Genomic DNA, 12,722 nt, shown 5'->3' with positions numbered 1-12,722 from the left:
TTTGTTTTTTTTGCTTCCTTGCTGAGTAAGTCTGAAGTTTATGAACTTCAGCGTCCCCCACCTTAGGAAAGGATCATATTTTAATTTGACAGCAAAGAAATTTAATTTATATCCACAAAACATGAATGTTATGATATATCTGGTGTAATAAGATGATATGAAGTCACCTGGCAAACACCTAAACCGACTAAAAGGATATTTCTGTCATACAGAAAATGACAGCTGACGTGGTTCCCTAGATTGTCACCTGACTTTGGAAATATTAACTGCCCACCCCTGCCTTCGTTCCCTACGTAGATTATTAATTAATCACACATTGGTTTTGCTGTGCACAAACACACAATCCATCCTATCATCCTCTCTTTTTCTTCAGATTAACTATGATAATGTCTTTCAGCTTACCAAGAATACTCTATTGTGCACATGCACTGTTTGTTTTAAAGAGGGTGAGTCAGAGCGACTCCCTTTCAGCCAAATAATTTTCATGAAGTCCCTGAAGTTTTGTATTTCTGTAGTATCACCCACAGGATTTTGTGGCTTTGTTAAATATTTCCATTTTATAAGACTTCTATTTCATCCCTCATCTGAATCATGCACTTTTTCTTCTACTACACATATATTACAGCTAATTACACTGCCATTTCATAAAATGAAGATATAAATTATGATGTAGTGTTATAGCTTAAGGAGTGGGACAGTAACAGGTGTTTCTATTATTCAGTCTTTTTTTAACAAGTAAAAAGCAGCTGGTTTATTATTAGTTATGTGGTAGTCATTTACATTTGTTAACAACAGCTGTATTTATCAATGAAAAAAACTATTTATCAATGATAGATCTATGATTGGCAGAACATAAGAAGTTAATACTGAAGATGAATGCTCTTAGTCTCATTCTTTGGTGCTTTGGTACAGTGAAATGACCTGTGAATGGATTAAATGTATAATGTTTGCTTTTCTTGCCAAGATCCCATCCTGCACAAAAGCCCGTCTTTGGCAAGTCACCTGTACATACAGTATTAATCTAGCAGATGGATCACTATATTAGAAAATGGATTTGACAAACTTTAATGTCACAAAGATAATACGTTTTCATAGATAGATAGGATTCAGGTATTATTTTATTCATTATAAATAAAAAAACAACAGAAACTATATCTGTAAAAACCCAACTGATGTTTCACAGTGTTGATAACAGCCACTTTGAGGGTAAAGGAGTAAATACAAACCAACGCTCACATTCAGAACAGCAACACAACAACAGAATCCGACTGGTTTAAGGTTTCTGTGGCACTTTTCTACTTGGCTTTTTAAAGAGGGAGACGTGGTATTTCAAAGACACCTCACACAATAACTGTACTTTATATTACACATTTACACAGCACTGTCAACTTGGCGGACTGACCTAAGAAATCTGGTACATTCAAACGTAGAAAACAGTGTCGTGAGGTGAAGTCAACGAGCGTCAAATAAGCACAAAAGAATAAAAATGGTTGAATCCTGCACGTGGACTTCTCACTTTAGGATTGCCTTGCCTACAGTAAGACACTTAAAGGTGCAAATTGGAGAAGTTGCAGGAAAACGATGAAGTGATCAAATTTTTTCCACTTGGATTGACGTTTAAAGAAACTTTAGACCGACACACAAACGAAACACATTACAGGATTTCTGACACACATCTTTAACACTTTACACTGTGGTGGTCTCCAAACGAGTTTAAGGCATTATTATATGGCAGCTGCCTTAAACCAAATGTCTTGATCAGTCCCGACATGAAATGCTTTCTTTGAGTACGGCAACACTGTAATAAGGGAATGCTCGCGAAATACCGTAAATTCTCTTTTAGCTGAATTCCAAATTTTCAGAATGCAAAGGAAAAAACATTCATGCAAATAAAAAGAAACAGTCTATTAGCATTTCCCAGGCTTCCATTTTTTCCCTTAAATCTGCATTTTTTTGTTTTATTACAAGTTTATTATGTGGAAAAAACATCAGTATTATATCGCTGCTACACACAGTAATTCAAACAAGAAACGTCATGTATCCTTTGCAGATGTGAGGAATTCTTACAAGCCAAAAATGGAAGTTGGGTCAAAACCAAACGGACTTTTTAATTTTAGCAATTTCCAATATAACCTTTGATTAATTTGCAATATTCTTCCTAACATGAAGATTAGGAGCAACGCAGCATTGATTGAAACATTTTCCAGCCAAGGGAGGCTGAATTTAAAGACATTTCACAAACTTTTATCTTTTTAAATGCACTTTTCCTTCCATTAAGTAAAACTTGATGCATCAGGATCAGTTTAAATGAGGGAAAAATAAAGAGATTCAAAGTGCAAAACTACAAATAACAAAACACGATTTTCTCAGAGGCACTCCTGTTGAAGGGCTGCAAGTAAAGGTGCTTCACCAGTGACAAAAAATATATATTAAGTGCTACTTTCCATGGTAAAGTTTATAAGTGGTGTCAATGGTACATAGTATAAGTCTCTAACTGGGTCATTAACATAAATAACTTCCATATGAACTCTAAATACGCATGTAGATTGTAAAAAACTACTAAAAACAAAGAAAAAAAAAAAATCAGCCTCCTTGAAGTGACTTCTTTCCACTGGCAGTGATGTAACTGCTCAAACTATAAAAAAGGACCATATGGAAGACTCAAACTGTTCAATTTAAAACCCTCAAGAGTCCAATTTTCACTAAACAAAGGGTTTAGGTATAAAAATGGGGAAAACTATAAAACTATTTGAAAAGGAGGACTGTATTCTAAATGTTAAACGTCTTCTGGAATGTTTTCTTCACTGTGTAAAGTGACAGGATAAGGTCAGAGTTTTGGGATATGTTGTTGTACAGCTACATTTCAGGCATTTGTCTTTAATTTCTCCTTCAACTTCAATCCGACTGACCGTTCTGGCAGCTTTTTAAATACAGTTCGTCCTGTGAAAGATGTCCGTCAAAGCCGTCCATGTACAGGCTGCTGGTGCTGCTGCCGCTGCTGCCCAGAAAGGTGCCGACCGCTCGGCCCTGACGAGCGTGACCGACGGCATCGCTGAACACTTTGTTGATTTGCTCCTCCGAGGGCATCCACCAGTCTGGGTTTGAGGCACAGTGCATCCGGATAAACTCTGGGAAGATTAGGAATTTAAGAAATTAAAAACATTTTTTTTGGTCTGTATCTTTCGACTTATTTGAGCTACCTTACTAAGACAGGACGTACTAAATAGAGGACATCCTAGGCTCACTGGTTGGGGTTTGGGTGGCCTCTTTTAGATCCAAAGAGGCAGGAAATAACCAAAAATGTTCAATGGGGAGATAATTCTTGATCTTTTGATATCTTGAATGAAAATCTGATTAAATGATGATCGACTGATGTCGACTTACAATTGAAAACTGTGACGTTGAGTTCCTCAGGGATCTGTGTTAGGACCACTGAAGTTCATTTTGTACATGAATAATATGGATAAAATTAGAAGAACAAACAACAAACAACAGTATTTCCAGATAACAACAAGCTAATGTGCTGTGGTAATGACTTGGAACAACTTCAGAATGTAAAAATTAATTAAATAAATTAAAAATCTGGGTTGATAATAACAAATTAATATTTAACTTAAGTAAAACTAAATATATGATACTTGGAAATTACTGGATCTATAGCAGTGAGATAATTATGATATATAAATTCAATAATATTGAATTTAAAAATTATAATTCAAATTAAATTTCCATGGGTGATAATAAATATTAAACTATGCTGGAAGCCACATATCAACTATATTAAAAAATAAAATACATTATAATAAATTACATTAGTTTTAATACTATACAAGAGTAAAACAGAACAAAAAAAAAAAACTTATTATAGACTTCTGCTATGAGGATGGATTGGATAGGTAAATAAGTCATATAGTCTTATAAATATTTACACCATCATGAGTTTGTGTTTCATATCCAGAGATGTATTTTGTTTTGCACTTTTTATTGAAACTGACTGTCTGTCTATTTAATAACATTTTTAGACCCAAGCCACTGCATTGAATTTTAAATGGGTAAAAATGCCCACTTTCTCCAATTAGTCTATGCACAAATAACCAAAAAGACAAAAAAAAAATAAGTGTTTTAAGTTTCTTTTTTGCAAACTTACTAAAAGCATAAACTGAAATCTTTCATTTACAAGTAGTCTGACTCTTTGCTGTGGCTCTCTAAGATGAGCAGATGCATTCAGTTTATTAGAATCCCTTCCACCATACACAGTACCACACAGCTGTATAGATTTCAACTCAGTGTTCAAAAGTCTATTTTGACTAAATGGATATAGCATTGTTGTGCTTCACTGCTGTCACATAAAATTTTGTATACAGTAATAAATGAGTAAGCAGAAAATTCAAATTTCGAAATTCTCCCACAGTTGCTCGTTTAGTCCTCACAGCTTTGAGCTTTCACCGATGAAATTCAAGGATGTTTTTTCAGGTGGAAATCTAATTAAAAAAGGCAATGGCTTAAGGGGCTAATTAACCTTGATTGGAGTCCATATGTGGCAAAATGAATGGATGGGACACAGTTTAGGAAAAGCAAACCCATGTGTATAAGGTTCCACCATTCACACTGCCACAAGGCAAACATGAGGACAAGGGCACTTTTATCCATTAAAACTAAATCCTGAGCAAAATGTGAGGGGATCTGAATACTTTCTGGATGTATGTAAGATGTAAATAGCAACGCACATAAACTTTCCTGGTTTTGCCTAGCAACAGGAGTTAAGACAACTTTAATTTAAGCTGCTATAATCTAAATCACATGACCACAAACCCCATATGTGTCAGATCTTAGACTGTAGATAGCTGCTGCTGCTTTTAAGGTCTGTCAGTGGTTTAAAGAAGTGGAGCACTCTAATGAGAACGCCACTTATGGCAATCAAGCAACACTAATGCCATATTTTAAAATTAAAATATTAATATAAGAATCATACAACTGTGTCAATAAAGGTCTTAGGATATTTCACACACTTGATTCAAGCCTTATGAGTGAAGCAATTTGTAAAAAGACTTTTTGAGCGAATAGACCCATAAATAGAAACTGACCACAACCGAACGAGGCAACACATCTTCTGTATTTAAACAGTAATAACCTGTAATGTTTTCCTCCTATTCAAAATACGTTTTTAACTATAATGTTTTTTAGTTTTACCTCTGAGGCAGCTGACTTTAACAGGGTTGAGCGGTCGTCTTTCCAGGCCTGCCTCTCCTGAGTGGACTGACCGCTTCCTTTTGCCTAAACCACAGGAGAACTTGAGCTCATCTGTGGTGAAGACATAGCGAATCAGATAGCGCAGCAGCCGTCTGCCATCTTTCTTAGAGGAGTTGACAGCTTCGTCCCACTGCTTATTCGTGATGAAGAGCGGATAGTTCTCCAGGAGCTGTTTACTGCCCTGTGAGGAGGAAGAGGAGGAGGGAAAAAAAACTAAAGATGTTGCTTTGCCTGACATTTCTATCATGCAGTTAAAAACAAAAAAAACAAGAAGTTAAAACACAAACCTCAAAGACTGTTTGCCGCTCTTCTTCCTGTATAGACAGAGCTTTTAATTTCACATCACTTACATTCACAGTTATCAGCATGAAGACATTTCTAATGCACTGTTGACCTGATGTGATATTTTCCCACCTTAAGATATGCTACTGATGACATCTGCTGTGAATAATGAAGAGGGGGCTGCTTCCTCACCTCTGTGAGCTGCTCCTCTGGCATCGGCTGGGCCAGCTGGTTGTGGAACTCGAGAACAGTCTTGAAGTAGTCAAGAACATTTTGACAGGGAACTGTGTAAAAACAAGCGAACGTTACCATAAATAGAAGCCCAGTGTCAAAATCCCAGCAAAGCAAAGAAACAACCCATCTGCTGCATTTAAACACTGATACCCTGCTATGTTTTCTTCCTTTTTAACAGATCTTTACAACCTAATGTTTCGCGATCAGACACTGTACACAGAATTTTATGTGCAGTTTAAAATAAGTTGTTTTAGTGCAAACTAGGCTAGTGTGACAACAGGGAGCTCAGAATGCTTTGGGGAGAGCAGACAAGTTAACAGAAATAGATGCTTTGAACACACTTTTTTGAAACTGTGGGATGCATTTAGATTGCAAAAGCACGAGGAAGAAAATGAATGAAGCACTTCCTAATAATTTGTTGATCTCACACGCACATTTTGTGCTCAGTATTTTTCACAGGTGAAAACAAACACTCATATAAACGCTGTAAGAAAGATGACACGTATGGATTTGACTACATGGACTTGAATTTAAATGTTTATATTAGAATCCAACTTCTGATTCAGCTTTCCTTCCAGTGATGATGTCAACACAAATGTTATGCATGTCACGTGTATATGAGTAGATAAGAGCAAACCAACTACCCAGAAGCCCTTGATAACAAGCTTTGTAAATAGCACTGATGTGTATCTTCGGTACTGATTTATGCAGTGCACATGAAATCAAAAGTCAGATGGCAGCATATAAAAAAAAAAGATTTGTGGGATGAAGAGATCTCCTATCCCCAGTTGAGTGAGGATTAAAGCAGTCATCAATGTGTCCTGGCTGTTATTACCCCACCTGGGATGTTCTCCAACTTGTTGCGGAGCTCCTCGTTCTCCTGCTGCAGAGACAACACCTCCTGCTCCAATTCCAGGCAGCGAGGACAGCAGTTCTCCTCCTCCTCCTCTTCCTCAGGCAGTGTGGACGAGGGGTGGCCGTATGATTCTGATGGAGCAGGGGAGCCCCATCCTCCCAGGTTGTGTCTTGGAGGAGACACTCCTGAGCCAGACTCAGCTGCCGGGCACTGCTCGTCCTCCAGACTGGCAGACAGATGTTGCTGCTGCTGCTGCTGCTGTTGGTGCTGTTGTTGAGGTCCTGAGAGCAGATAGTTCTGTAGGGAGTCTGTGAAGATGCGGAGAACTGCAGAGGTCTGTTGTTGATTCAAATGGCTTTGTTGAGCCTCCTCCTCGGGGTCTGTGGTGGAAGAGCTCTCCTCGGATTTAGACTTCCCCTGTGAGGAGCAATGAAGCCCCCGAGTGTCCCCTGGCCCGTCTTCCAGCTTAATGTTAGAGGTGAAGGAGGAGGAGGAGGAGGAGGATGAGGGCTCCAGGAGACGCCCGTTGTTGAGGAGGCTGAGGACTCGGCTGCACTGCTGGGCGAAGGCATCTAAGATGAGACGGTTCTCTGAAGCAGACAACAGACATTCACATTAGCAGTCAGTCACTGGATTTAAGATGAGCTGCTTGTGTTTGCAGAGTCACTCAAGCAAACATTGCCCTCAAGGTCCATTTATAAGAATCGCTGGAGCTTTTGGCTTTTTTCACATGCTCCCTGCTGACCCACTAACCAATGCAATCAGTTAACACAGACAGATAGTCCCAAAGTGACAGGATTTCAGGACAAGTGAGCAAACTCGACTTACTGCTGAGGATATAGTGATAAGCTCAAAAGCTGCAGACAAGTCCTTGAGGAGTTTGAGGCTTGAAATAATGTCTTTGTTGGCTACTATCTGGCTTTTCTGCAGTGCAGCAGTAATCCTTCAGGAGACACACATGCAAAGTATAGCATATGCCCACCATTCATACCTTAGAGATGAGCACACATTATGACATTTCAGCTCAGAGGCCGTCCTTTCACAGGGAGAATTTTATACTATGGACCACTTCTTTCAGGGAAGGGTCACACACACACACACACACACAAGACTTCTGTGTCACATGAGGATTAGGGGGATCTTACCAAAGAAAGGACAACTCTAAAAGTCTCTCCCAAATGATAAATATTTTCATTTAGTTGTAGATTTTTTTCTATTTCTCATTACACAATGTGTCTGAATCTTTTTTCCTGTGTCAAACATTGCGTGACGAACCAGTGGACTAAACAGTTTAAGTGCTGCAATTATTAAAACACCTTGAAAAGCTACAACTGTAAAATCCCTCTAAAATGTGAACAATCCAATAATGTCATGTACAGTGTGATATGCAGCATTAGTACTTCTCTTTTTGTACGGAGGCTTACATCAGAGTTTTTTTTATTTTTATTTTTTTTAAAGAAGGGTTTTGTCTGTCCAGGGTAGCACGGTGGCACAGAGGTTAGCACCATCGCTGCTTCCATGGGATTTCTCTGTCAGTCTGCTTTCTTTCCAGAGACATGCTTGTTTGCTTAACTAGTGATTGCAAATTGAATGTGAGTGTGAACGATTGCCTCTCTCTGTGGGTTAGCTCCGTGTTGAACTCGTGACCTGTCCAGGATGTACCTGCATTTTGTTCAAACGTAAAGGAAATTGATGGGTGTTATTTAATTTATGCAGTACCTTAAGTTAAAATCTAAGGTCAAAGTGCAAGGAAAAGCACAGCCAGGACAGTGTAACTCGCAGTGCAAGCACAGATTTCTGTGATTTCACTTCTCTCAGTAAGATTTTAAACAAAGCATTATTATGTCTGAGTTTAAGAAGAATCTGATCTTCTTGCACTGTGTGAGACAGATTTGATTACCTCTCCTTATTATAGCGAGGTCTGTGTTCGCTACTTTAAATTTGATGAAAGGGATTGTGGTCTTACATCTTCACTCTGGTGTCACCTATATAGGGTCTGCTTGGGTGCAGGAAAACATAAATGCCTGAAAGACAAACTAGAGGCAGCTGAGTAGATGACATCTAATCTAGAAGGACGGATAAATGTAGAGAAACTGTCTGGTTTGTAAAAGGTCAACTGTCAGACTGGGGATGGTTCTACCTGATGCAATAAGATGAAAATAAGTATATCTATATTTCTTACTTTGCATCTGTGTCTCCTGTGTTCTCTCTCCAAATTGGTAGATCTAACTAATACATCCATAACACTGAGGTGTTTAGAGGGAAATGCTTTTGCTTGCATTGCATAGAAACCTAAAACAGGACAGATGCCTCAGCTAAAGCAACATGCTGTGTTTTTTTTTCTCTAAGTGTTAAGCCCCCTGGTTTAATCTTCAGTTTGGCTTTGTGTTTGTTTTTTTAGCTGAAGTCTTAAACAGCAGAGTAACCAATAACTTCTGCTGACAGATGTCCAAGTTCTGAAATGCAGTGAAGCACGAACCCTCACTTGTAAAGCAAATCAGATTTGAAGTTCTTACTTGATGAAACATACTGTACTTTTCACCAGTGCTGAAACATAACGCTTTAAGCTGCTATGGTTCTGGCAACAATATGAGTGATTGTGTGCATTGGGTTTCTTGGGGGGGGGTTGTAGTTTGTACTCTTTCCGCCTCCCTTTACTCTTTGCTCTCTGCCACGTCTTATTGTGGCAAAGTGTTCCATTAGAGTAGCAGACACTTGGCTCCTCTGTTCATGGAAATGTCAGCTTGATTATACAGATTTATTCAGATGTCAATAAACTCTAAAGTCACAGTTTCACAAAATGAGCATGGAGCTATTGTCCAGAAACAAGCCTCAGTGGATAGTTTCCCTGGTAGTCTAGGCACGTCTCAATGAGATGATCTCACACACACCTCTATGTAATGATTATGAGTCCACTGGCCTCACACACACACACACACACATAAATACACACAGACAAAATGAATTCTAGGCGGCCATTGCTGCGTTCCCACTCGCTCAGACGTGTCTATCAGCCTGGCGCAGATGTGTCGCATTTATTAATATGCGTGCCGTCTCTGTTTACCCGTCGAGATGTATCTGATATCATTCGCCTTCACCGTGCACCCCCGCCCCCACTCTCGTCTCCTTCTCTCACCAATTCCGTGGCACTGCGAGCTGAGAGTCTCATAAAATTTCATTAAAAACAACACGGTCGGCAGAGGGAAAATTTATGAGACCCATTTATTTTAATCACAACTCTTTGGGAGAGGCTTTTCAATGCAATTTGTGTTATTGTGTGCTGAACTGATTGCTGAATCCCAGGCCCTCCGGTGAAAGAAAGGACATCAAGTTTCTTCTTTTTCCGAGCCATAAGAGGAACATTAAGTTGTTTCTGTGGTGTAGATAGAAGCACTTTGATGTGTCATTATCAGCAAGAAATGCATGGCACGCTTTAGCTCTGATTGGACGGTACATCTTGTGTATTATAGGCTGATTCACTAGAGCAGGGAAAACAGAGTTTTATGTGACTGTTTCATTAGTGATATCAGGATCATGTGCATGCCAAAATAGATGCAAACGACAAAGAAACCCAGGTTTCACAGATTTGCATCTGTGAAACCTGGTTAAAGATAAATGATATCTTAAAAAATAAATATGCACTACCTGATGCACACATTTGCCATTTCACATCTAAGTTAGTTAATACAGGGCTTGCAGTGAGACCGGAGCTCTGGCTGAGCACTTGATTGTCTCCAAAGCAACAATAAGCAGCAGCAAATTGAGTCTTTGCTGCCAGCAGTGATAACGAGATTATTATCTGATTAAGGGATGAGATGTCTAATATTTAATCTTGGTACTGCCAGGGTTAGGTTCATTGCTTTCATCTTAATGCTGGTTCCCATGGACCCGCCCTCCACATGGGGAACACATTTCTTCCTGTGCACCCCTCTAATGAACAGCAGCTGAGAAGAAAATGAGCAGGGAACAATGTGTTTCAACAGGAGACCGAGAGAGCCCTTCTTGCACACACACACACACACACACTCACATATATACATTCGCAAGTAAACACACAGGCGCAGACAATTACCCAGTGTAATTTTTAGCACATGCACACTAGAGATTCAATCATGACTGCTCTCATTACAACAGCAAATCAATCACTGCTGACAGGAGCAAGAAATGCGAACAAAAACATGAGCTCAGGTGATGTGAGACAAACAAAAGACATGTTGGCTTTTTGCCTGCAACACTTAAGTTTATTGACTCTGTAGAAGCTTTGCGCTCATTCATCTAAAAGGCGAACCAAAAGAAAGAGAAACAACTGCTCTAACGTTTCACTAATCTGGGGACACGGAATGTAAAAGTCTCAATATCCTAGACGTTAAGAGAAGTGACTCTCGTGCCACACTCTGCGCAAGTTTAAAACCCACCTGTGCTGATACCGTAGGTGCAGTCCGGAGAAAATCTGGGCTCTGCTCCGCCGCTGCTGGCGTGCCGCTGCTGGCTACCGAGAGATGCCGCCGCTGAGGTGGATGTCGGAACCCTGCTGCTGGGCCTGGTCTCACATGGGAAACGTTGCTGCTGCTGCTGAGTCGTCTGGTGATGCTGCTGGCTGCTGCTGATAGAAACGCCGGTTTGGTGAAGCTGCTGCTGCTGCTGCTGCAGACGCTGTTGCTGATGGTGGTGCGGCTGGAAAGGATGAGGTTGTTCTGGGTGAAAAGTGAAATGATGCCCGTCTCCAAACAGGGGCACCTCGACCACAGCGGACCGGTCAAAGCGCGACTTGCCCGCAGAGCGCTTGCTCTGGAAGGTTTTTAGGGTGCTGTACGGACCCCGCTGCTGTCGGCACATCTTCGGGGCGCACGGCCCTTCATCTGCGGGCTGCATCTCTCCCTCCATACCCCGGCCAGGTGTCACAGCGCGGCGGATGGCTGCGGGTCGGTATCGTAGCGTGCTGGTGTGACAGGCAGCTGATAAGTGAGGGATCAGACCGTCACTGTCTGGCTCGGTTTCCCTCACAAACACTATGTGAAGGGTGGGCTAATTTACTGACAAGTCGCCGCTCCAATCCCCAGTCGGGGGCGCCGATACCGAGACTCCTCCAGAGGGAAATACAGGCGGGACTTGTGCGCCACTGCCTGCCTCCTTTTGTAGCCAACATCCTCAGCGAGAACAACGGGGCGCTGTAGCAGTTAGCCTACAATCTGAAAATTAAAAAAAAAAAAAGAGAGAGAGAAATAAATAAATAATGAAACAGAATGGAGAAAGGAAGAAAAGGCAGAGGCCATTTTGCTACTGAGCTCAAAGCGCGGGCACAAATGGAAGGAAAAGGTTTCCATACATAACCGAACCTGGGGGCAAAAATCAAACAGTCCAGAAGAGAATATCAAAGTATTCTTTTTTAAAAATTTAAATGGAAAATTACCAACAAATAAAAACGAATGAGTTTGATAAATGAGAATATAAAGTAAGCATCATTGGCCTAATCACTGTCCCTGATTTGACCCTATTGGTTATTACAATAAACAGGTAATCTGAAGGGCACTGCCAGCCGCACACCTACTCACTGAAATCAAAAAAAAGAAAAATCACGTGTCTGTGATCATTTCAGTCCCTTCACCTGATGTCCGTCAAAGGCAGGCCAGCAGCTGTCCAACAGCCCACAGGGCTAAAAGTTCGCAGCGCCACGCGGGGGCGCCGCCTCAATACCTTTTAACGGAGGAGATTTTAATAGACGGACCTGTTTTTCTCTGCTTTAAAGGAGACTTCTTCTTACTTCTCGCTACTATGAAACAACAGCAGGACGAACATGGCCGGATACAAGTCGTGATAATTATATGTGAGGTGAATGATAAAATAAAAGGCTGGGCAGCTGCTAGAAGCTGTTGGAATAACAATAATTAAAACGATCATCTGTGTGTAGCACTGCAACATAAAATGCACAACCTTAATGATGACGAGCAAAGCTGAATTCAGATATTTCTGTGTTCACCTGTTTTAAAGCACAGCTGTTATGTAAAGTTAGAACACAAGCGTGGCCCAGCTTGTGCGCGGTTTTTGGGCGGCTTACGGGAATGAAAGCATTTAGCGTCACGCTGGGCTCCCTCTGCACCAC

General features: G+C 40.6%; 1 protein-coding gene across 6 annotated transcripts; it reads right to left on the bottom strand.

The window, feature by feature from the left end:
* Positions 1-1,035: 1,035 nt before the first annotated feature.
* Positions 1,036-12,702, bottom strand: bend4 (BEN domain containing 4). Of its 6 annotated transcripts, none has more exons than XM_005467358.4 (7): positions 12,600-12,702; positions 11,038-11,811; positions 6,607-7,212; positions 5,665-5,816; positions 5,538-5,564; positions 5,191-5,431; positions 1,036-3,128 (listed from the first exon to the last, which is right to left on the bottom strand). In XM_005467358.4, the coding sequence occupies exons 2-7, from the start codon at positions 11,504-11,506 to the stop codon at positions 2,896-2,898; spliced, it is 1,728 nt and encodes a 575-aa protein (XP_005467415.1). In that variant the 5' UTR covers positions 11,507-11,811; positions 12,600-12,702; the 3' UTR covers positions 1,036-2,895. The 6 variants fall into 6 exon arrangements, with proteins under 6 accessions (XP_005467415.1, XP_005467414.1, XP_025766464.1 ...); XM_005467357.4 differs by lacking the exon at positions 12,600-12,702 and adding an exon at positions 12,228-12,324; XM_025910679.1 differs by lacking the exon at positions 12,600-12,702 and adding an exon at positions 12,175-12,264.
* Positions 12,703-12,722: the final 20 nt, after the last annotated feature.

Source organism: Oreochromis niloticus, linkage group LG2, assembly GCF_001858045.2.
Source record: "Oreochromis niloticus isolate F11D_XX linkage group LG2, O_niloticus_UMD_NMBU, whole genome shotgun sequence".
NCBI lineage: Eukaryota > Metazoa > Chordata > Actinopteri > Cichliformes > Cichlidae > Oreochromis > Oreochromis niloticus.
This window is presented reverse-complemented; position numbering and strand designations above follow the sequence as displayed.

Excerpts from the sequence above, each read along its gene's own strand:
- bend4 (XM_005467358.4), bottom strand. The coding sequence starts at position 11,506 with ATGGAGGGAGAGATGCAGCCCGCAGATGAAGGGCCGTGCGCCCCGAAG. Across the intron at positions 5,432-5,537 it reads AGCGGCAAACAGTCTTTGAG|GGCAGTAAACAGCTCCTGGA; the intron begins GTTTGTGTTTTA and ends TCCTCCTCACAG. Across the intron at positions 3,129-5,190 it reads TAAAGTCAGCTGCCTCAGAG|AGTTTATCCGGATGCACTGT; the intron begins GTAAAACTAAAA and ends TAATCTTCCCAG.